At 42.3% G+C, this 24349-nt stretch overlaps 3 protein-coding genes across 4 annotated transcripts; 2 read left to right on the top strand and 1 right to left on the bottom strand.

Annotated features, from left to right (window-relative positions):
- Positions 1-127: 127 nt before the first annotated feature.
- LOC147049455 (guanine nucleotide-binding protein G(s) subunit alpha-like) lies at positions 128-14927 on the bottom strand. Its single transcript, XM_085923233.1, has 12 exons — positions 13677-14927; positions 12579-12651; positions 11389-11443; positions 11194-11313; positions 8793-8890; positions 3003-3057; positions 2753-2826; positions 2551-2609; positions 2343-2463; positions 2135-2265; positions 1736-1803; positions 128-1393 (listed from the first exon to the last, which is right to left on the bottom strand). Exons 1-12 carry the CDS (start codon positions 13813-13815, stop codon positions 1247-1249), a joined length of 1140 nt encoding a protein of 379 aa, XP_085779359.1. The 5' UTR covers positions 13816-14927; the 3' UTR covers positions 128-1246.
- Positions 14928-16148: 1221 nt separating this feature from the next.
- tubb1 (tubulin, beta 1 class VI) lies at positions 16149-19724 on the top strand. 2 transcript variants are annotated; one of them, XM_085924298.1, is made up of 4 exons: positions 16149-16252; positions 17128-17236; positions 17294-17404; positions 17668-19724. In XM_085924298.1, the coding sequence occupies exons 1-4, from the start codon at positions 16196-16198 to the stop codon at positions 18816-18818; spliced, it is 1428 nt and encodes a 475-aa protein (XP_085780424.1). In that variant the 5' UTR covers positions 16149-16195; the 3' UTR covers positions 18819-19724. The 2 variants fall into 2 exon arrangements, with proteins under 2 accessions (XP_085780424.1, XP_085780423.1); XM_085924297.1 differs by having other exon boundaries at positions 17128-17404.
- Positions 19725-20782: 1058 nt separating this feature from the next.
- LOC147049453 (PRELI domain containing protein 3B-like) lies at positions 20783-24291 on the top strand. Its single transcript, XM_085924945.1, has 6 exons — positions 20783-20997; positions 21574-21742; positions 22392-22481; positions 22719-22789; positions 22863-22965; positions 23162-24291. Exons 1-6 carry the CDS (start codon positions 20966-20968, stop codon positions 23279-23281), a joined length of 585 nt encoding a protein of 194 aa, XP_085781071.1. The 5' UTR covers positions 20783-20965; the 3' UTR covers positions 23282-24291.
- Positions 24292-24349: the final 58 nt, after the last annotated feature.

Genomic DNA, 24349 nt, shown 5'->3' with positions numbered 1-24349 from the left:
ATTTGTTGGGATAGACGTGACACAAGCATGTTTTAGGTTCATTGGATGCATCCCGTCTTGTGTGTTTGCAGTGAATGACCTGGTCAAAATAAATCAAACATTGGAAACAGCTTGTTATTGTTTAAGCAAAAAAAGAATTTGGTTTATGTAGAAACAAGCAAATGTTTTGCAATCGTATAGCTCCCTCCCCTGCAAAAAATTAAAGCCAAAAAAAAAAAACCCTGCACCCATGTCTGCAGAAAATGGAAAATTGGTGAGCACTCACAAAAAGGAAGATGTGTACATATACATATATAAAATATAAAATCTGACATTTTATATATATTAACTTGTTAAGGTTCAGTATTTGTAACTACACAGCATTAAAGTGGCGTGACTGCCCCCCCCCCCCCCCCCATAGCATTATATAAACCAAAGGTGTAAAACAAAAAACAAACAAACAAATGTAAGGGGAGAGAAAAAAATAGAAACAAAGCGACAGACAAAAAGGCCTCCGCCACGGCCGTCCAGCTGTACAGCGCAGTGAAAACATAACTTACACATTAGCTCTTTTTTTGTTTTTGTTTTTTACACACGTACAGTCGTGATCAAGGCACAGGGATCTTCTACAAGTCATTTTTCTTCTTTGTCGTCATCATCGTCGTCTTCTTCCATATAGTTGTACAAAATAATACATTTTACAGTCTGTACAAGAATAATAGTCCAGCAGTAACAGAAAAACACGTGAAGCCAGAGGCGAGCGGTGGTAAGGTAGGGGGAAATGTGTGGATGAAGGCAGGAGGTGTGGGTGGGGCCATCTTTTTTTTTTTTTTTTATGTCTACAGAATATTTTTGCATATGTATATATACATATTTATATACACTCATATATAAATATCTATATATACTGTATATATTTATCTTGGATTTTCTTTTTTTTTTTCTCTTGTCCTTCATCCATGAAAATTGTAGAGTCCTATCAGTCCACCTCCTTCCTCCCAAATCATCTGTTTCTCTCATCTTCTCCGGCTCCTGATTGTTGGTCAGCACGCAGTGAAGAAGCAAAGTCAGAACTATTAGCTCAGGTCTTTATGCGATATTAAAAGTGTAGTGATTTGTGTACGTGTCCGTCTTTGTGTTCCTATGTCTTCTTCCCGCATCCAGACTCTGCTGAATTATGGATGCCGACAGGGCTAATGGTACTTGGGAAGGAAGAGGATCAGAACTAGGAGACGGTGAGCGAGTGGTCTTGCGGGAGTCGCCATCATCACAAGAGCTCGTACTGCCGTAGGTGCATCCTTTGGATGATGTCGCGACAGTCGCTGAAGACGCGCCGGATGTTCTCCGTGTCCACGGCGCAGGTGAAGTGGGGGTAACAGTAATGGCGGCCGTCCCCGCTGGCTGTGCTGATCCTCTGCGGGTAGGAAAATGAAGTGAAAGAAACAGTTGGTTAAAACTGTCCAAATTTTGGTTTTCATTTCATTGCCTAAACAGTTCAAGAATCGAACTCATTTCGAGATTCGGCAAAGCAATGTTTTCCATTCCTATTATCAATCGAATCAGAAGATGGCAGCGTTTTGCTGTTACTGTTGAGTCACCGGCCAAATGCATGTTTCATAATAAGACTAACACATTGAAAACTGTCAAAAGTCGGATTATTTATGACTAAATCAAACGAATAAAGCCCTGGCAAGGCAAAGAGAATGAAAGTGAACGAGGCAACATCCAACAGGTAAAACCTGAAGTGTGAACATACCAGAAACTCATCCCGTATGAAGTACTTTGCCTTGGTGACGCACGGATCTTCGCCCGGCTCTGGTATTGCTGTTGGACGATAAAGCGACAATCGTTCTTGTTGGCTAAACACCGGTGACAACTCGACACCGGTCTTACTTAACAGCCTTATGAGTTAGTTTACTCTATCAAAGGGAAATAAACATTCGGAATTGAACAATGGTTACTATGCAACGCTGGAGTCTACTTGGATTCATGTTTAGTGAATTTCCAGAAATAGTGACTGGGGTTGTTTATTTACTTGGTGTAGGCCTTGAGTAGTGTAAAAAAAATCCTTTTTGAATTAAAATTAAATAAATGCACAGGAATTTTACAGTTCAGGTAAGTAAGTGTAAGATGGCGTTCTAACTCCGCCTCTTACCGTCGTCGGGTGTCGTGTAGCGTGCAAATTCAGGAAAATAGTCCTCAATCTTGGACTTCCCTGCCAAGACCTTCTCGGCGAGGAGGTCCTGTTTGTTCAGGAAGAGGATGACAGAGATGGTCCGTAGCCACCTGCCGAGAAGGGGGAAACGGCAAACAAGGTGAATTTTTCTTTGCGGCTGATCAAAGAGCATTCGTAGACTATAGACCTGTTGTTCCAAATGTTCTTAAAAAGATTGAGAGCCTCCTGCAGTCTGTTGGTCTGATTGTCCTCTCTAATCACCATGTTGTAGCTGCTGCTGGCCACCACGAAAATGATAGCCGTTACATCTGGAAGCGCAGAAATGAAACCGGTCGATGACAAACCGAGTGCCCCCTTGGCTGTGGAATCGCGGCGAAAGGAAGCGACAATCTTACCGTTAAAACACTGGATCCATTTTCGACGCTCGTCCCGCTGACCACCCACGTCGAACATACTAGAAGGGAAGAAGTTGATTTTTTTTCTCAACAAAAGTGATTTGATAATTCCATTTAATCGTTTCATCATTTCCTGTTCCATTTGCAACAAACTTTGTGTTCGTAGACCTGACTTTCTTTCCCCCCCCGAACGTGTACTTACTGAAAATTGACTTTGTCGATTTGAAATCTTGTCTCGAAGATGCCGGATGTTAGCACTCTGCATCTCAGCAGGTCCTGAACCATAACGACACATTCAAATGGTTAAAAGATGATTTGAAAAATAACTCTTCAACACAACTTATAGTAATTATTTAAAGGCGCAATCAACTATTTTAGTGCACATACACACGACCTCGTAACCATCGCTACATGTCTGAATTAACAACTGCAAATATTAACGGCCATCTCACCTGGTCGGTCGGCGTGTAGTCGTGTTGTCGGACCACATCCACTCGGTCTAGGAAACTGCGAAAAAGAGAACGGATTTTTCACAACGTGCATGTTGAAAACAGCAAGATGTCGTGATGGCCAACAGGGGGCGTGTGTTGAAATTCTCAGTGAGAAGATCAGAGGCAGCCGCTGTGACTCACCAGCAGCATTACTGTGTCAGACCAAGGAGGAAAGTCAATGGAGCCGCTGTAGTGAGTGTGTGTGTGTGTGTGTGTGTTTTATGTGCCTGGGGTAGGTATGCACGCCTACAATGAGTTTAGAATGGCGCCTACCCAGGAACAAACCACCAAATGTGTGTTAAATCCTTTGACAAGGCGGCAGCTGTTCAAAGAAGATGACAATGGCAAATGCATGAATCGGGCTAGCCAGGAGAGATACTGCTGACAAAAAAAAAAAAAAAGGAGCTAAGAAAAAGTAGACAGAATAAACTGGAGTTCACAAGTAGGGCTGGGTCAAAATCCCAATATCGCCATATATTATATTATTAGCAGCAGCATCGATAGGTGACCTCTGACCTCCCAGTTCAAAGAGGTGTTCTAGTGCACTTTTCATCGTCGGAAGTCGTAAAACTTCCCACTTTCCTCGAATGCTGCATTATTACATACATCCGTGGGCAAGAGACAGCTGTCGATGGAAACACGCAATTGTGCAGGTTTCCTTTTTGTGTGTGCCCACTGCCCAGCTTTGGCTATACTGGAACTCCAGACTAACTTTTTGTTTTATTACGAGCAGAGCGGCTCTTACTGGTCTGGTGCTTTTTGTTCTTCCAGCCAAGAAAAGAGGTCATGACCGGCGTTTTTGGGGGCAGGTATGCAAGCCCCCGCTGAGGTAAGCGGGAATGTGGCAGGCAACGGTGAAATGTGACAAGAGGGTTGCAGGTAGCACACAAGCAGAAGGGGAGTGAGGGGGTGATGCTAGGTTAGGCTAGGCTAGTTTTCCCCCCTCTCACATACGAGTAGTGGTTTTCAAATGTTCAATAAAGATTGTATCTAAATTTTTTTTTTTTTAAATAAACCGTTCTAAAGGCGTGACTACAAATGTATCGTACTTTCAAGTTACGTACAACCGAGACTCAACAAATGCATTGTGCTGGATTTTAATTGAGTGATGCCTTTGTTTACCACTAGAGGGAGCCCGGATACTTGCGCCACACTGTGACATTGCACCGAAGAACATCCATCCGTTTTCCATAGTGTTTGTACTTGTTGGGTTGAATTTTGGTTTTTGAGTTGAGTTTGGGTTGAATCTATTTTAGCTAACTTTTCGCAAGACAAGTGAGGTACACCTTGGATTCACACTCACATCGATGGAAAATTCTCAATCGACTTGTGATGAAGAAGCCAAAGAGAACTTGCAAACAACGAATAAAGTTCACATTGTAAGCCAGAACCTCAGACTGTGAAGCAAACATGCTAACTGCTAGCGCACTGTGCTGCCACCAAAGAACAAACACGATAAAAGCAGCTGGAAAAAAGACACGTTCCACGACCCAGGCTCCATCTGCATTCTTGTTTATCCCCAGCCTGCACACATAGGACAAACACACCTCTATATTCTTCTTTTCTTAGCTCTCCTTCCTATTAATAGCAATATTAAAATTGTGGCTGCTGCGGTAACAGAGCGTAAAATAACCACCGTATTTACATGGCAGGATAGAGTAGCTTTTATTTTTAGCTTTCAGTGTTGTACTTGAGCTTTTATCTTTCGGGCTGGCGTACTGGCTAAATAGAAACTTGACAGAACACGAAGACAACTCAAACAATTTACGTTGGTTTATCGACAGTGCTCCCCCCCAAAAAAAAGGATTTGATCACCAGCCATAAACAAACGATACAGCATCCTGATGGGCTTGTATGTAAACTCCTTCAATTGCAAAAATATTTTTTCTGTATATAACCGAATGAACAGTCTAATCAAGAAAAAATTATGTGCTCAAATGATCTAGTTTAAATAAAGAATGCACGCTTGGCTCGGAAGTGGGAGATGTTTATGTATGGACAAATTAGCATTAGAAGCTAAGCTCCCACAATGTCTAAGTACCGCAAAATTCAGTCGCGATTGATTTAATGCGTTCGTCATGACAAATTTCAGCGGGGGGGGGGGGGGGCGGCTTTTTTCACACATCAGCCTGACTACGTCATCGAAGGAAGGAGGGAAACACTAATATTGGTTCATGGCTTGCTTTGTCACGTTCTGTTATCACCTGGTATCTGAAAACGGTGACTAATCATGACCAAAGTTCATTTGAAAAATAGAAAAGCAATGGATACAATATTTTGGATTTCATGACGACGTTAAATGAAGGCTATTACCATTATTACCACCACCAAATCCAAAATATTGTACCCATTGTTGTTGCCAAACACGAGAACGAAGGCCATTTCCGCAATTACTATAGTTAATTTTAGTTTGTTTTGGAAACATAAAACATAGTTTCAGTTTGTTTTCTTTTTTTGAAAACAGTTTGGGTTTTAGTTTATTTTGTGAAGCATATCTTTTTTTTTATTTTTTTATTTTAGTTTTAGTTATGACAAAGTTTTCGGAAACTAAAATAACCATAAACTGTTTTTTAACAGGGAGTGACGCATGCACGCGACGCACAGCACCGGTGCGTGTCGAAAAGAGAGGGAGAGACAGAAGAGCAAAAGAGAGCGAGCGAGCGAGAGAAGTGAAGAAAATAGAGAGGTGGTTGTGTCTGACATTACAGCGCGGCTCCAAAAATAGCTCCCTGGCGCCCTGGCCTCCAGCTTGGTTGTCATGGCGACAGAACCACACGCTATAAATAGACAATCGGCTCCAAATCTTGTGCGACTGGAGGGAGGCCAGCGAGAGGGAGAGACGGGACGAGAAGAGGAACGGCGGGGAGGAAAAGGAGAATGGAAAGGAGGCAAGCGGCAAAAGCCACTCACGCTGGCTGAATGAATACACAGAGAAAAAGCCAGATGATAAGATAATAGAACAGAATATCTGGATATACAGTACAAGGCCTGGTTTAGGTGATGGAGGCCAAGTCCTTCCTCTGTCCTTGCCAACATACCACATTACAGCCAGAGCCTGAAATTCTTATTTATGGCCAAAATCAGATTTTCCTTTTTTTGCACTTAACGCTTAAAATGACACATTCAATGTGGCCGTGTTTGTGTGCAATCAACATATCATAATAGATTGAATTAAAAAATCTAGAAAACCACACCGAGGTGTTCTATAAATTGTGGCATGCACAGGGAAGATAAGTAATCATAACGAAGAAATTTGCAATTGCATCGGATGAGCGCCGATGAAACGGAGGCACTCGGTTCTTAGTTAATGGGGCTGCGGGGTCTTTAATGATGGTCGCATCTCAAATTTATTTGTGTGGACAAAGGTGTCTTTATGTCACCGATCGGTTTATTTCAAGGACGTCGACTTTGCATTTATGGTGAATGACGATCGGTGTGATTGTGCGCAGATATCCGATACCCATTGGATTTTTATCCACATTTGGAAGGGGGCTTGATTCTGATCTGCAGATCTTCCATTCCATATGTTTTTTTTTTCTATTTCGACTGCCTTGATGCATCTCAATTGTTAAACTTGAAAGCAAAGTAAATAAAAAATAACAGTCACTTTAATCCAGCCGAAATTAATTGGCAAAATGTGCGTGTCTGCTGATCCACAAACGCATATATGATCATTTACGCGCAGAATTTAATATTTACAAATGATAACAAATAAGTGAAAATTGTGAATGTATTTGTGGATCTGAAAAATGTATTTGTGTGAATAATTTTGACACAAATCTCTCCCCATAGGTTGTCCCTCTCCCGACACGCTCGCTCCGTCTTTCTCCTCGCGAAACCCGCCTGAGCTGAAAATAACTCTCCCCTCGCTCGTTCTCTCTGCTTCTCCGTTTACATAAGTACAGAGGAGGGGTGGGGTGGGGTGGGGTGGGGGAGCACACTTCCACTCTGGCCACCCAGCTCAACATCCAATCCATATGACGGAGAGGAGGTAGAAGAGGGGAGTGAACAAATTGAGCACTTTGTTTCACTTATCCATTGTAGCACAAATTACATCTTCATAATAATAATAAAAAACAAACCAAACAGGCGTTCTAAAAGAGTTCAAGGAAGCAGGAAGTTGAAATCAGAGCGCATTTGTACATTGAAATTCAGTGATGGCTTGAAATACGAGTGAGTCGACTTGAGATATGAGCTAATGATTACATTCTTTCAATATCATTTGTATTTTACAAACACATTGCCGCATCGAGGCAATACGGTACGTCCTTGAATTTAATATTCACGGCTTCGTGTTTCCTCTCTACTATATTTTACTTGATTCCAGCTCCAATTTAGAAACAGTGTTCAAAACAACTCCTTGGTGGAGGTAATCGCATGCGAGGATGTGGACATAAATCTTTTTCATTGACAGTCTTTTCGGATAAACATGTGTGGCCGTGCAACGCAGACAAGGACGTGCTAAAACACACAAGAGGAACGGAAATTGGCAACCTTGCGCGTGTACACTGTGAGCCTCCGCCCTCAATGTGCTTCATGTGACCCCGCCCATGCTCTCATGGGCAGCGCACAGCGGAAACATGGCTAATAACAAGCACAACTGTGACTGCGATACTCCGCTTGTGCAATACGTCTTCAAATTATAGAATGATCAAAAATGAGAGTGAAGTGTCGCGTCTAAGTTACGATCATTCCAGAAAGCGGTTACGTAAGGTCATCGATTTTCTATGGTGTTTATCCTCATTAGTGACGTGTAGCGGGCTAGCTAGCTATGACGACACCCTGAAAATTAGGTTAGCTTCAGTTTGACACTAGAAGCTAATGGCACCGGATGGCAGCGACGTATGAGGAACACGAGGACACCCCAAAAAATAAGCATCTAAGCGTTCCCAGGATGCATCGCAGTGTAACCATGGCGATGTGCACCACACTGACACATTGGCTGACCTCTCCAGATGACAAGTAGCTGTATTAAAATTAACACCAACTGTGGAGATGATCCTCAGTCGAGCTGCTGCTGCTGCTTCTGTAAATAACTTTTCCTCAAAACCTGCGCTGAAAATAGCCCCCGGACCAAAGGCACTATTAACCCTCTTCTGTTAAGTCGACTGGAACGCAAATCACCATCAAAGACGCTGTCATGACATAGCACGAGATTATCTTCGATGCTTGCACATTCAACTAAGCCTCTGCGCTTTGATTCATCCCAAAGACTGTTTACATGCCTCTGGAGAGACTGCTGTTTTGGTTAGCAACATAGTTCAATTTTACAATTCCAAAGTATAACAAGTAATACAACTGAAGAGTTTTCAGACGCCATCAGATCTGAACTTGTGAGAGTGCACCATATAATCCTGTTAAGTCATCATTTTCATAATCTAAGCTGTTTTAGAGCCAGCGGTGACTGAAATTAATGAATGCCCACCTCTAAATTTTGCCCTGATTAGGCAAAAAAAAAAAGAAAAAATCACTTCAGATTTTACCAACCCTAGTGAAAATGCAAGCCTGGTACGGGTTTACCTGAACTAAATTTGGCAAACTGAACTTGTACTCCTTAGTGGAAACGAGTCCAATGTTGATAAATACTTTTCACCTTTCCGTTCGTACAAACGAGTCCAAACACACAGTCTATCATAGTCAAGGTGGCACCGAACTCACGGCCGCACGAATGAACCTTGACTTCACGCTTACGCAAAGCAGGCAGCCAAACACTTGGCAGTGCGTAGGTGGAGAGGAACTTGCGAAACTTACTACTGCGCACAGTCGATGAGTTGATATTCATTGGACCTTTCCCAGCAGGCCCGCACGCCATCGTCCTGCCAGAGGATCTTTGAGTGGTCATAAAACTCCTGGGGAAAAAAAAAAAGAGGGTCTGGATCAATGAGGTGAAAATGACTGCAAGCGTGGGGTTGACATTGTATGGCCCCGCCCACATTAAGACTGATTAGACAGAGGCTGCGTCCATCGGAGTCGCCAGCGAACGGGAGAGGAGCGGGGCTCTGGCAGCGGCAAGAAACAGAACAGTTCATTGGGTTCATGAAGAAACCGAGAGCTTTGTGCTGACACAAAGCTCGGCTGTCACTGCGCGAGGGCCTATCTCCTCGCTATGATCTTCAGATGCTCACGTACAATGTGGGGGGAGCACAATTAAGCCATTTTCAGTGGTCGAAGGCATTTTTTTTTTTTTTTTTTTGCAAGTCTGGCAGAATTTGCCTCCGTGTACTGTCGAGACGAGGCTTCTCGGGTAAAACTTCTCCAAAGTCAGGCAGGCACTCCGCCTCTGCCACATGTAGCACAACAACAGCAAAGCAATCGCCTGAAGCAGCTAAGGGAGACATCTCGAAATCTACATCCCAAAATATACTTCAACTTCCACTTAAAGACGACTTAATGACATTGTATATGGCATTTCTGGCTAAAATTATTTGGCATGCTATTATTAGCATGTTTTGCTGTCATTTTTTTTTTTTTTTTGCTGATTTCCACCTCAATAATTTCAGTAACTGAGCTAGTACTCAATGCCTGGTGGTGGAGCCCAAAGTGAACATCACAGGATGTCCTGTTGTTTTTAAAAGAATGTATTTTCATCCATTCATTTATGAAGAAACATTTATATATATGTAAAAAAAAAAAAATGTCTAAACGCTGCTGTGGATTTTATCGTAACGTTCCTCCCTCGCGTAAAAGCAGAGTCAACCAGTTCAACTGGTTTCCAGCCGGCCCTCGGGCCTTGCGAGAAGGGGGGGGGGGGGTCGAGAGACAGAGTGTGGTAACAAGAAACGCAGGACCAATCAGATGAATGTGGAAAAAGTCCATTTTAAAAAAATGCTCCTTTTCAAGCTCTCTCCACAATAAATTTGACTGATCACAAATTGAAGCGTCATATAGCATTATTGTTAGCGTTCCGGTTGAGAGCCATCATCAGAAAACCACACAGCATCGTCTTCCCCTTTGCTTACACACAAACTTCCAGTAGCAACGGAAACTATGCTCATTAGAACAAGTATGAGTCATTTAAATGCACTTCTGTTCAAACAACTTTAACAGCACCACCTGTGGTCCAATCAACTGTTTATGAGGGGTAAAAAAAAAACATGCCTCAAAAGTATAACAAAACCATCATGATGCATGAATTGGCAAATCATAAACTGTATTTTCCTTCTTTTTTTTTTGCGCGTGATGCAACCATAGAAAATTACCATTGGCAGCAAAGAGGACAAATGTAATTATAACCATAGAGCAGGAAATGGAGCTTGATAAAGTGGCTCCTACCTGGAATGGATACGTCAAGCTGGTGAAGATGCATCGCTGCGTGTTATCGGTACATTTTAGTTTTTTTTTTTTTTTAAATTGCTATGTAATAAATTTAGAGGTAAACTAGGTTGGGTAATATTGGTTCTCCTTTACTTTGTGTACAGTGGCCAGCACATATATTTCTTCTGTGTCTGATTTTATTTGCATTTTGGAAGTCTTTTTTTTTTTTTTTTTTAAATCTTTAGCATCAATTGGATCATTGTAACGCAGAATTTCAGTGATAGAACCCAAATCCAGGAAACCTACATAATAAAAGTCACATCAAACTTTTTGCAAGAAATCATCTCATATTTTATATCAAATTTCAGTTTTTTTCTAACGAAGCCCACCCATCATAACCAGATTACACGCCGCAATCCGGGTGGCGTAAAGCGGGATTAACATCAGAATGGAGGCAGGATTAACAGGCCAACACGGGTTTACAGATCAACTAATCTGGTACGTCCCTTTTAAGTAACCCCACACAAATCATAAACAAGACAGCACGTGTTCGTTGGCGCTCAGAGTGTCAGAGCGACGCTCGCTGAGTCCCATTTGGGGTCATTACAGACAACTGGCGATATTAGGCGCTCTCAGGTGAGAAGCTCATTCAATAGACAGCCTCCTCCGGCGCCTGCTAATGAGGGCGTCACTCAGGGGGATTGCCGATTGACTCACCTGCACACACCTGGCCAACTATCTGCACGTCAACAGCGCTATTAAGAACCATTTTCAGATTTCAGGTTGCTTTCTAATTGGCTATCATTCCATTTCATATTTATGGAAAGGTGGGGGAAAAAAACGTTCCGATTTGTCCCAATTTGGGGTTTTGCTGCAGCCTTGCTTTAGTTGTGCTTACCGGCGAAAATTCGAAATCCTTCTGGTTCATTTGGTGGAGGACGTAGTCGATACGCGGCTGGTTAGCAGGGCAGGCAAGCTGGCAGGGTGGCGTGAGTGTACTCATGGCGGACACGATGGTCTGGTTGGGGCGGCAGAGATGATCTTTAGACAGAAATTACTAAACAAAGTCATGGTTTAAAAGTGCCTATCTTACCTCTATGGCTTCTTTAATGTTGTTTTTAATATCGTGTATTTTCTGCTTTTTCTCCCTGTGAACAAAACAAAAGAATGTCCTGATCATCATCTCCAATCAAACAAAATCATTTTCTTCCTATTCCCGACTCAATTAGAAACGGTTCTGACCGACTTCCGTGACTGGCATCAGCCATTTTTGTTTTTCGCTTTGTGGAGCACTGTTAAAACTTCTTCGTTAGCTTCCTGCACTAGTGATCGATAATTACGGTCAAAAGGTGCGTCCTGTGTTTCCAAGTTTTAGCAGCGAATTAAAGATGGCAGCAGCAGTAAATTTCAACACAGATCTGCCGCAAAGCAAAAAAAGTTGGGTGTTGTAGCGTTGTGAGGACGGGCGCATGACAAGGCTTTCGAGGAAATCGCCGATTAAAAATAGAATAAAATGTGACTTTTGGTGCCGCTGAATCGACGCCGTTTCAAGTTTGACTTCACAAGATGAAGATGAGCGGTGTTTGTGTTAAAGCGCAAACAAAACGATCTTTCTTCTCAGGTCACGCGAACTAACATTTAGACTTAGCTATGATGCTGTCTTGAAGACAAGCAAGAATGACTTATTTTATACCAGGCAAATGTTACATAAGGTTTGTGTCATCACATAAGATAACATCACAGTTATGTGTTTTATGAGGATGCTTTGCAAAACTTCTTGTACCGCAAAATCCGTTGTCTATCTAAGTTCCTGTCTTGAGGCAGCTGTTATGATTCAACCTTGAAATAACTTCAAAATCACGCCGATGTTCCCCGTGCTTGTAAAAAGCAAAATAGCATTTCTGTTATTATCACGGCCATGCCTGTTCACCTACTTTAGCAGTCCAAATCAGTGGACTATCTGTCCAGAATCATTTATTCCTTGTAGTTGGAAAAACAAACTGGTAAAGAAGACCTTAAGAAAGTAATTGAATATTAAATGGCAATATTTTTCCTGAATTGGCCAGTCCTATTTGAAAGGCACATAGAATTTTCTGGAGTAAAAACCTTCACCTGCTATACACTGAAAATAGACTTGCTTTGCTGATAATGTCAAGTAAGAATTTAAATCACATGTTTGTCTTCTGTGCAATTTTTGGGGGGGAAGAATAAAAAGTCACGCAAGATACAAGCAGGTGCCTGTGGATGAAATGAAAAATCAAAGTATTAGTGAGTGCAACTTACTCTGCATTGAAACCATTGACGTGCAATATTCGCATCTGCTTGACTATGGTGCTCTTCCCGGATTCTCCGGCTCCTGGAAACAGAAAGAGGACCATAAAAGTCAATAGCAGGAGAATGTAAAATTAACTTAAAGATCGAGACCAGTAGTCAGCAACCTAAAGCCCACAGGCCAAACTTAGATTTTGGCCCCCAGATGACATTGATGGGGGGGGGGAATAATTGATCACAAAGGATGTCACAATATTTGCGGGAGTGGCTCGAAATTGTCACGGTCTTGTTTCTGTGCAAAATAATAAATTACAATGATAAAATGAAATAATTCAGTCCTTTCTCAGGTTGCATTGACCTCAGTCTTGAGCATGTGCCACACTTCTATGGTTTGTATCTTTTTCTATTTAATTCCCTCAAAGGATAAATAAGGTATCTATCTGTCTGTCTATATCTACATCCTCCACTTTTTTACAGTTCTGGAATGCACCAAAGAAAAAGGGGGGGTGGGTGGAAGGCCAACTACTTCTCTTAGAGACGCTAAATAATCCCGGTTACATACAGGTGCCTTTCCGCCTCACTTGTAGTATTGACAATTTTGACCATGTTCCAAATTTCCTTGCCTCAAGAAAAGTACAGGCAAACAGTGGGCGAACATTTTGCAAACATGAACGAAGCCTGACGAGAAGGCAACATTCACTTCCTTGGAAAAAAAACTCCCAATTGTTCAGTGGGTTCGGGGCTTTACGGACTCTTTGCTAGGTAGTCCAGTTATTAGTTAATGTCAGACGCCCAAATCCTGGATCAATTTCAGATTAGGACAAACAGGACTCGGCTAATCCCAAAAGTAACCCTAATTTGCCTGCAGTCCGAGAGGATTAGTGGGACGGCATCTTCGGATTGGAAGATCATGATATACGATGAAGAATGCATTCCTCTGTGATGGCGAGTGACTCTTGATAAATAAAGGTTTGGGGTTGATGATCCATGATGTCAAAGCAGCATATAGGCCTGGAAGTTCTCCACCGCTGGCCGGGTCACAGCGACCACATTTGTATCAACACCTACACAAGAACACACAAAGGAGCACATTTGATGAGAAAAGCTCACCTAGTAGTAGAAGCCGGTGTGTGGCCCGGTATATCTGTTTGTCTTTCTGGAGCTGCTTCTCAATTTTCTTGTTGGCTTCCCTCTGGGCCTTCTCCTCGTTGCGTTGGTCTTCTGTCTTGCTATTGCCGAGACAGACCATCTTCCCTCCCGCACCCAAGAAAAAAAAAAAAACTACAAAAAAAAAATCCCAAGGGGGAGACAGGGTGGATAAAGGTAGGGTAAGGGAAAATGAATCCTAAATTCCGAGACGGGCCCAAGAGTGGAAGACCCGGCTCACAACGGGAGGCATCTATGGGAAAGGATGGATGGATGGATGTGGCTATTTACTGGCAACAAGAGTCAGGACAGCAGCGCCGTGTTTCCACTGTGAATCCGCAATGAAGTCATCAACACTGCTACGAGAGGATGTGAAATTGACATGGATGTAGAGACACAAGCACCACTTTCCCTATCGATTTTGCCTTAATTTTCCGGACAAATCATCTTGGCTCAATCCTTGTTTTGGAGAGGGTAGACGAGCATTGTACGTTATGTTCAATTTTCCTCTTGGGGCTTCACTGGAGCGTGTCGCCGTCGATAAATTCCCGTTTTGTTGTATTATTTTTTTTTTTTTTTTTAGATCCTCTCGGCGTCAATATAAAAGAAGACCCCTCTCTGAAAAAGGCCCCTTTCTCCGCCGTCCTTTTTCCTTGCTCTCCTCTCCCCCGTCACGTTAATGTGCGTTTCTCCTCACATCGGTGTTTTTTATTCCCCCCCCCCCCCCTCCCTCTCCTCTCAATTCTTTAGGCAGCTGTGTGTCCTTGAATGCAGCTCGACGTCCAGGTGTTTTACGGATGGCTTTCCCCCGCTTGTCAAGCTCCCTCGGCGGCTCGTAGTCCCCCGTTGCTGGACGGTGGTTACATGTGCACCAGACATGGAACCTACCGCCGTGTTTTCAAGCCCTCATCCGATCGTAGACGGCTTTTTTGGAGGGAAGGTGGTTCTCGTTGTTTTTTTTACAGCCGAGGTGGGGGGGACTGCTTATTTGCCTGTATGCCTGTTGCCGGAGACCGCTGGCATATTTAGACATCTAATTGTTCCTCGGCGGCGTCGCTCCGCGTTATTTGTGCCCACTTTTTTTTTTCTCGGAGAATTGCACGTTGAGATAGATAGCGTTGAAGAGGTGGGGTGGGGCAAAACGGCTCTCACTGAACCCTGGGAACGACGGTCGGTGGTTAAGGTGTCCGAATTGTGCAGACTAATTTCCGGCTGTACCTTTCAAAATAACACCACTTCATTCGGCCTCAGACGCATTACTTTTCCATCTTCTGCCCCCCCCCCCCCCCACACACACACACACACACACACACACACACTCACACACGCGTAATCCCCAACTTTCAAATTCTGAAAAAAATGTTTTTATTTTGGAAAATAAAGTTCAACGTATTTGTCTATTTGACAGATCAAATTATTAAACTGAATCATAATTTGAAAAAAAATGTCACATTTTTAATAAACGAATGGAAATTAACATACTCTTATCTGATTCATTGATTAATAGACAAACTAAACGACTACATTAATCGATTGTCAAAATAATTATTTGTTACAGCCTTAAAGTCATGCAACATGTCTGTCGTCTATTTTCTTTTTTTTGCAGTGCAAATGCAAAAAAAACCAAAAAGCAACATTTATTTGAGCCTGACAAGACTAATGAAGACAGAACAGGAAGATGTTTGAAGAGCAATACTGTCACCTAGGGGCGTTCAGTATGTACAGCTAGAATTCATAGAATGTATTGCAAATGAATCGCATTTTTCCTCATCACAGCCAAACCTTTTCTGTGGTCACAATTAAGTTCCATTTCTTGTTCTATGATTCACCCGGTTTCCCCACCCCATTTTCCAGAAGTTTTCTTATCTCGCTGGCATAAACAGAATGGTTACATCACACATGAGCTTTCCCCACAAAGGTGGTCAGTCACACCAGTAAACAGACACTCATACACTCAAGAATGCATCAGGGGGTAACAGGAAGGAGCTCGGGGCAAAACACATAAAGGTCAGTGCAGATGAGTAGTGCAGCTGGCGAATGAGCCAGACAGTTGAAGAAGTTGTGACGCAACTCACTGAGGTGATAATTGTTTTCCAAAGGTTCAAGTCTACGGTAATACAGAACATATATTCAAGTTTGTAGATGACGCAACGGTGATCGGCCTTATCATCAACAACGAGAACTACGGGGTCGAGTCTAGCACCTAGCATCCTGGTAGGGCTAGATGGTCTGAGTTGTAATTTTATAGGCCATGTTTTAAGTCATATTTTAGAATTCCATTATTTAGCTATTAGTCTATATCACAAATTCATAATGTGCACATCTGAAATTGGAGTATCTTTTGGGGTGTCCCCAGTTGACGCTCCCTCCCTCTTTGACATCAGTGATGACATCACTAGTGGTTACATATAACCAGTTGGAGCCCTCCAGCATATCAGAGGCACCCACCCGCTTAACCAACTGCAGTTGATGCCTGAGTCATCATGCGTGAAATTGTACATCTGCAAATTGGTCAATGTGGCAACCAAATCGGCTCAAAGGTAATTCAATTATTGTTGTCATATAATTACTACTATGTCCTAGTATTTAACAATCAGAATGATTACACAATGTGTATTTTAAGTTTAAAAGTACCTTATGAATTGATTATTTTTAACAAAAATAAATGCATGTAAATAGATGCACTAAACAAAATAGACAGTTGATGAAAAAAAATATACGAATATATATCGTCTTTTGTAATGTATTCACAAATTTTTGAATTTGCAATATTACAGTCAGTTCAATTGAGAATAAAGTGAAGCTATTACATCCAACAATAGCAATATGATGGTGATGTTAATATCATTCACATTAATTGCAAATGTTTGATTTCATTTTATTTTTTTGAGGTAACAATTCATTTTGAAAGTGATTTCAAAACAAAATAGACACTATTTATTTGGTATATTCCCATATTCTTTGAATTTGAAAGAAAATGTTTTGGGGAAAAAAAAAATCCATTATATTGGGAGGTGAGACCATCCCGGTTCTCCACCAATATTCAGTGATACTGCAGAAATCACCCTGCCTCAAATTGTGGTATCACAATTCCACTTACAGTGTGTGACGTGGGTGTTTTCTGCCGGGCATTCTGGGAGGAGATAAGGGCGAAGACTAGTAGAGGGTGGGTCATTCTGTTTTTATCAAGGCCAATGCAAAACAAGAAAGAGGAAGAACAAGATAATAAGTGACACATACAGATGTCAGTCAAGTGTGCTTGCCTAATAGCATAATCTAAATTTAATGTCATGTAAATTTGAATACTATCAAAGACAGACATTACAATGGGATGATTAAAATGCCTCCAAAAAAGTAAGACACTCATTCAGAGAAGAAAATACCTTCTAGCCAATATATGCCTTTTCCCTCTCAGTTCTGGGACGTGATCAGCGCGGAACACGGAATCAACAAGACAGGCATCTATGAGGGCGACAGCAAAGTCCAACTGGAAAGAGTCAATGTCTACTTTAATGAAGCACATGGTAAGGCATTATCAATAGACTCCATGATGGACTTACTAATGACCAATGTGTCTCCAGGAGGTAAATATGTGCCTCGTTCCTTGCTGGTTGACCTTGAGCCCGGCACCATGGACAGCATCAGAGGGAGTCACATCGGTGCTCTCTTCAGACCGGACAACTTCATTCATGGTGAGCTGAATATCCAAAATATCCTGAATACAAATGGTGTTTTGATAATAGTGACTCGACTTGGGAGTTTTTTCAAACACAAACTGTCAATTCTGCCAATTTTTAGCAATGTGAACTCAATTGAACTCAATGCTAATGCTTCTGGTTAGCATCAATAGTTGCAATTGTAAAAGCATTTGAATAAAAACGGTGAAGCAAAACATGCAGGCAGATAATAATCACCGGCATATTCTGTTATGTTTGTGCCTCTTTTGTCAATCCAGGCAACTCAGGTGCCGGCAATAACTGGGCAAAGGGCCACTACACGGAGGGGGCGGAGCTAATAGAGCAGGTCATGGACCGGGTGAGGAACGAGAGCGAGAGCTGCGACTGCCTGCAGGGCTTTCAGCTGGTTCACTCCCTCGGTGGCGGCACGGGTTCCGGCATGGGGACCCTGATGATCAACAAGATCCGAGAGGAATATCCCGACCGGATCATGACGAGCTTCAGTGTCATGCCCTCACCGAAGGTCTCCGATACTGTGGTGGAGCCCTACAATGCCACCTTGTCGGTCCACCAGCTCCTGGAGAGCACCGACGAGACCTTCTGCATCGACAACGAAGCGCTCTACGACATCTGCTTCCGCACGCTCAAACTCACCACCCCAACGTACGGAGACCTCAACCACTTGGTGTCCATGACCATGAGCGGGGTCACCACCTCCCTGAGATTCCCCGGTCAGCTCAACGCCGATCTGAGGAAGCTGGCGGTCAACATGGTGCCTTTCCCCCGTCTCCACTTCTTCATGCCCGGTTTCGCTCCGCTGACGCCACGCGGCAGTCAGCAGTACCGCGCCCTCACCGTACCCGAGCTCACCCAGCAGATGTTCGACGCCCGTAACATGATGACGGCCTGCGACCCCAGACGGGGACGCTACCTCACGGTCGCCGGCGTCTTCCGTGGCAAGATGTCTACCAAGGAAGTGGATGAACAAATGTTGGCTGTCCAGCAGAAGAACAGCAACCACTTTGTGGATTGGATCCCTCACAATGTCAAAGTCGCCGTGTGCGACATCCCGCCCCGAGGTCTCAAACTAGCTTCCACGTTTATTGGCAACAACACGGCCATTCAGGAAATATTTCGCCGAGTGGGCGATCAGTTCGCCTTGATGTTCAGGCGCAAAGCCTTTCTCCACTGGTACACCGGCGAGGGCATGGACGAGATGGAGTTCACAGAAGCTGAGGGCAACCTCAACGACCTGGTTTCGGAGTACCTGCAGTACCAAGAGGCCACGGCCGAGTCCGAACCGGAGGACGAATACGAGCAAGAGCCGTCCGTCACGGCTACAGCCACGAGGATTCAGTCTCGGATGGAAGTTACGACGGAAACGGTGACAGAAACGACGAGAGAAACTGCGGATGAGGACGTACCGTGAAATGATGACAATCTAAAATCGATGAGAAATTGGTGCTATGAAATATTTACACAAATGTACTTTGGCTATACTCGTTTTTAAGTTGAATTGCGGGTTTATTTGAATAAAATATGTTTGGCAAATGGGCAGCAAATTGTGGTTAGCACGTCTGCTTCACAATTCAAATTTTTGGGGGCTGGAATCTCAGTTTAGCGATTCTTGTGTGGTGTTTGTTCTCCCCATGCAAAAACATGCATGTTAGTTTCATTGAAGTTTTTAAATTGTCCACTGGTGTCAAAGGTCATTTGTCTGTCTAGTTATGTACACTGGGTCGGCTGTTGACCTGATGAACAATGGGAGGGATACTTGACGTTGTATTAAGGCTTCACTGTTTCTGTCTTAATTCATTTGTATTTCATTTGACTTGTGATTAGTTATGTTCAAAGTGTTGGGAAAGATGTCATGCAAAAGTTAAGGAAAAATCCTGATGTGGTAACACTGCAACTATAAGTTTATTTTTATTTGTATATAAAGTCCAGTTGTTATGAGAGAAAAAAAAAGTTGTTTTGCTTTGAATAGTATTACATAGTACAGTATTACCATCTTTCTTACAAATAAAAAAAAAAATATTATTTTTAATGCACCTTGTACAATTCACATTTCTTTCACAGCTTTATTTCATAGTAATATATTTGTCTCTCTTGTCTTTTCTCTTGCATGGCCCTTATACTTTGTGTAATCAACAATTAAAAAAAAATTTTTTTTTAAATTGACTTGACTTTGGATGATGGACCATATTGATGCTGATAAAGTGTGCTTAGCTGTCACTTGGTTTCCTCCCACTGTGAGCGGCCTGGGACTTTGAGATTACACATTTTACCGCCTTGAGTCTCCATGGAATCTGATAAGTACAGAAATAAAGTTGCATACACTCATGTATTCTCTTGTGGCTTGTGACCATGCACAAATTATGATGCAATTTTTGTCATAGAATCCAGTCACATTTTGAGTGACCAAAAAAGTTAGGTTGCATGAGTAAAGTTATGAAATTACGGTCAATATATATCTATGAGAATAATTATTATACATGATTAAAAAAAAACTATAATTTAGTTTGAAAAATTCAGAATAGTCACTATCAAGTCTTTCTATTAGCATAGAAAAATGAAATGAGCTGCAACCAGACATGCATTTCTATAAATATCATACTGTTGATACTGCAGTCAGCAGCCTTAACTGTGTTCTTGGTCTTCCAAGGTTGCACAGAACTTTCAGCCGTCCATGGGGGACAATTGTGTAACGCTGAAGGTTATTTAAATAATGCAGGACTCACTGACAGAGGACAAAAAAGCATTAGATTATATTGACATAATAGAAGAGAGGCCAAAAGGGGGGGTTATGAAGGAAGGAAGGTAGAAAAGTAACAAAGAAAGGACTCATTAATAAACATTGATTGGAAGAAAAAAAAAAAAAAGAAAGGAGGATACGAGGGAAGGAAGGTCAGAAGAAAAGAACAAAAAATGTAGATCTGAGGGGAAAAGAAGGAGTTAAGTGTGGCAGGAAGGCAGAAAAACAGGTAGAAGAAAGGGAAGGAAGGAGGAATGATGGAAGGCAGAAAAGAAGGATAGTTACGAAGGAAGGAACAAAAAAAAAAAGCAGGTCCAAGGTGAAAGTAAGGAGATAAGTAGGGAATGCAGGAAGCCACAAAGGAGGTCGTAGTAATAGAAGGGAGGATGAGGGAAGCAGAAAAAATTTAATTAAAGCAAAAGTAGGAAGTAGGAAGGAAAAGCTCTTAGGGAAAGGAGGAAAGAGATCAAGAGGGAAAAAAATTGCAAATGTGGAATTATTTAAAAAAAACAAAAACGCTTTCCTGTTATGTCACTCAGCGCTATTTAAATATGCTATCAGATGCCTGCACTGGTGCTCTGACCCACCCGGGTGACTGACAGCAAGCAAGTCACGCGCCAGGATGCAAGTCGCCAATTGCCGGAAAGTGCGTCATGACAGTCACGTGACAGCTCGGTTGAGCTCAATGGGGAAGAAAAAGAAGGCGGGAGGGGTTTACGCTGGCTGTCTTGACTTCAACCCCGACCGGCCGGCAGCTCACACACATTGAGTCGTGTTCATAAGCGTTCTCGCTGTACATTAATCCATCTTTCTGACCCACTATGAAGATCTGGACATCCGAACACATATTCAAGTGAGTACCAATGCGAGATTAATCGATAAAATGTACAGTTTACACAGTTCAGAAAGTGGAACATCCGGGTACTTGGTGGGGGGTAGCTAATGAGCTAGCATGCTCGGGACTTTTTTTTTCACCACGTTCGTCGGTTTTAGGTCACTAATGACATCATAGCTGGTATATGAAAATCGTAGAATGCGTCAAGAAAGTGCTAAAAGGCGCGTGTATTTGAAATCGGCGGCGTCGTTGTTGCATAAGCGGCCCGTATCGTTGAGTAACCTTTCCCCCACTTTTCCCTCGCTCCCGTACTGTGACATCACTAGCCAATCGCTGTCTAGGCGCGTGCATGCGTTTCCATGGAAACCCGACACTATGACCTTCGACTCCGTAACTGGAAGAATGCATCGTGTTTTCTTTTGAGAGGACCTTGACACTTTGTTCTACTTTAGATCCCTTACGTCAGGGTTAAACCCTTCAGTCTGTGTGTGTGTGTTTGTGTGTGTAAATATAAATATATATATATATGTATGTATAAATATATATTAATATATAAGTGCTGTAGTGTCTTGACTGTTTATTTTCCTCCAACAGTCACCCTTGGGAAACGGTGACCAAGGCAGCAATGCAAAAGTACCCTAACCCGATGAATCCCAGCGTCTTCGGGGTAGACGTTTTGGACCGGACCATCGACAAGCACGGCCGCCTCCACAGCAAGAGGCTTCTCAGCACTGAGTGGGGTCTTCCCTCGATAGTCAAGTCTGTGAGTACCCAAAGCAATCTATTCCCACAAAGCTATTCCTGTCTTTGGACAGAAGAGTTGGATCGGGTCGCTGACTGGAGCATAGTAAGAGTGAGTGACAATTTTGTCATGGCTCTGCTGCAACCCGTGACGGCACGTGATGTAATTCTCTGAGTTAAAATGAGAGCTCACGAGAACGCTAAAGCCGTAAGTGCCCGTCTGTGTCGCGGCCCGCGTGACCTTTGCAAGGACAACTAGTTCACGTGAGCTATCGCGCGGACTCTTGTGTCCTCATGGGCAGCTGACATCTCTGAGGACGTTTTAGGATTTGCTCGCCCTCTGTGATCATCTCTGAATATCCTTTTTAATTCCCGCCTCGGTTAATGATGCACACAGGATGCGTAATCAGATTGTCTGTCCTGAGCGTGACTAGACGTGCTAGAAGTTGTTCCTTTTGATTCAGCAGATTTCCCACCACTGATCTAGATGTCTAGTATGTTTGATGGTTGGAAAAGAATGTGAATTTCAGCTCTGTTAGTTGAAGAATCTAAATTATCCACAATTGAATGGTTGGTTGCAGCCTCACAAAAAATGGATGTATAAAGATAGTATTGGTCATTATATTTTTGCAAAGGTTTATTCAAAAGTTTGTCTTCCCATTTGTCCTCAGATCATTGGCAACACACGGACGTGCACGTACATTCAAGAGCACTCGGTCGTGGATCCGCAAGAGAAAAGTTTGGAACTTCAATCCACAAATGTGAGTACAAGGATAATGATAGGCAATTTAAAACAAATACTTTTACAAAGCTTTTAAAACAAATGTCAGCAGATTTTGATGCACAAACTTTGTCACCTCTTTCTTTAATGCTTGTAAAGAAATGTTCTAATGCTTTTCTGGAATGAAGACTTGCCCGTTGTAAAAATGTGTATAATTGTGCTGTGCTAGTTTGAGACTTGTCTGACTACTCCTTTTTGGATTTTCCCCACATTGCAGATTACCTTCACCAACTTGGTGTCTGTGGATGAGAAGTTAACGTATAAACCTCACCCTGAGGATTCGAGAAAGTAAGCTCAATGAAACATAATGGTTTGCCATACAAGAATTACAAGAAATATTTTTGAATATTCTTCTCTACAGAACAATCTTGACACAAGAAGCTATCATCTCTGTTAAAGGAGTAAGTCTAAGCAGCTACTTGGAGGGCATTCTCGCCAGCACCATCTCGACCAATGCAGGAAAGGTAGGAGATCCACGACATGTCATCCAGACTACGATTTAAATATAAGACAACTTTTAGAGGGTCCAAAAAATATTGGACTAACACTCAAAGCTACACACTGCAAAAAAAAAAAAACTCTGGACAACCTCTAATTTATTGATTACTCTAATATTACTTGTCAAGTTGAAAACTCATGTTCCACATTGTCTTTCTCCAGGGCCGTGAAGCCGTCGAGTGGGTGATCCGGCGGCTCAACACTGAAATCGAGGAGCTGGCGGCAACGGCACGCGGGACGATGCGAACCCCGTTGGCCGCCGCTGCCGTCACTGACAAATGACCTCCGCTTCCTAATTTTCCACCAAAGCATCCCCCTGTGCCTTGGCTGCCGGGGTTAGAAACTCAGGGAACTGTGAAAAAGGGAAGAAAAACAAGTGCCAAAATCTCTTAGGCTGAATTTACATTGCATGGTTCAAGTGATATTGAGATATGCAGCATGGCAGTGTCATAAGAAAAAAAAAAAGTGTCACTTAAAAACAAACCTGGAAATAGAAGTTTTTGGAAATGTGACTTTGGCACTATATTTTGAATTGGGCACTTGAACCTGAAGTGGAAATCCAGCCTTAGAAAAGCACCATCGCCAGTGTTGTGTTTTGATACAAATATGGCATGTGTCAAGCAAACGTGCTTAATTGTGGCATGAAAGAGTTGAGGGCACAAAAGAATTGCATCGTCAAAAGCGTCCATTCAAGGAAACGGTTCTTTTCGTTAAATTCGTTTTTTATGATAGTGCTTGTATACGTTAGAATGGTTTTGCGCATTACAGGACAGTCACTGGCACAAATGTTAGTATTATTTTTTTGTGTTGCGAGTTACATCTTCAACACTCTCCTCAGACCTCATATATATAACATTCTGTACTTGGTATTAGTAAATGAGTTTGTAAATTATTAGGTGTTATTTAATAGTTATGTATTTAAGTTATGTGAAGGGATCAAGTTAGCTTAGGTGGTTGTGTTTTAATGAAGTCTAGAATGGTTGGGAAACTTACTGTGCTTCAATGTGTAAGAAGGCTGCTCCGTAAATGCAGTCAGTCCCCATTTGCACGTCTAACTAAGCTACACATTTTAAAGGAGGAGATGGAGCTGAACATTCGTGGTGGTTTTCATACTGTTACAATGGGCAGTGTGGTTGTTGTTGTTGTATTTTTAGTATATTTCTTTGAATGTAACATATATTCTGAAGACAAACTTTTAAATGAAACAAGTTGGAAATTGTAACGTGCCTCTAAAATCTTGCCAACTTTGAGATCATGCTAATGTAATAAAAGCATTTTGATGACTTTGTAAATGTACGTTGTCGTTTCTTAAGTGTCATTCTGACATGGACTTTCAAGTTGAAAACTCTG

Source organism: Syngnathus leptorhynchus, chromosome 11 (genome assembly GCF_054491065.1).
Source record: "Syngnathus leptorhynchus isolate UIUO chromosome 11, UIUO_Slep, whole genome shotgun sequence".
In the NCBI taxonomy this organism is placed as follows: Eukaryota; Metazoa; Chordata; class Actinopteri; order Syngnathiformes; family Syngnathidae; genus Syngnathus; species Syngnathus leptorhynchus.
Note: the sequence above shows the minus strand (reverse complement) of the source record. Positions and strands in the feature narration are given on the sequence as shown.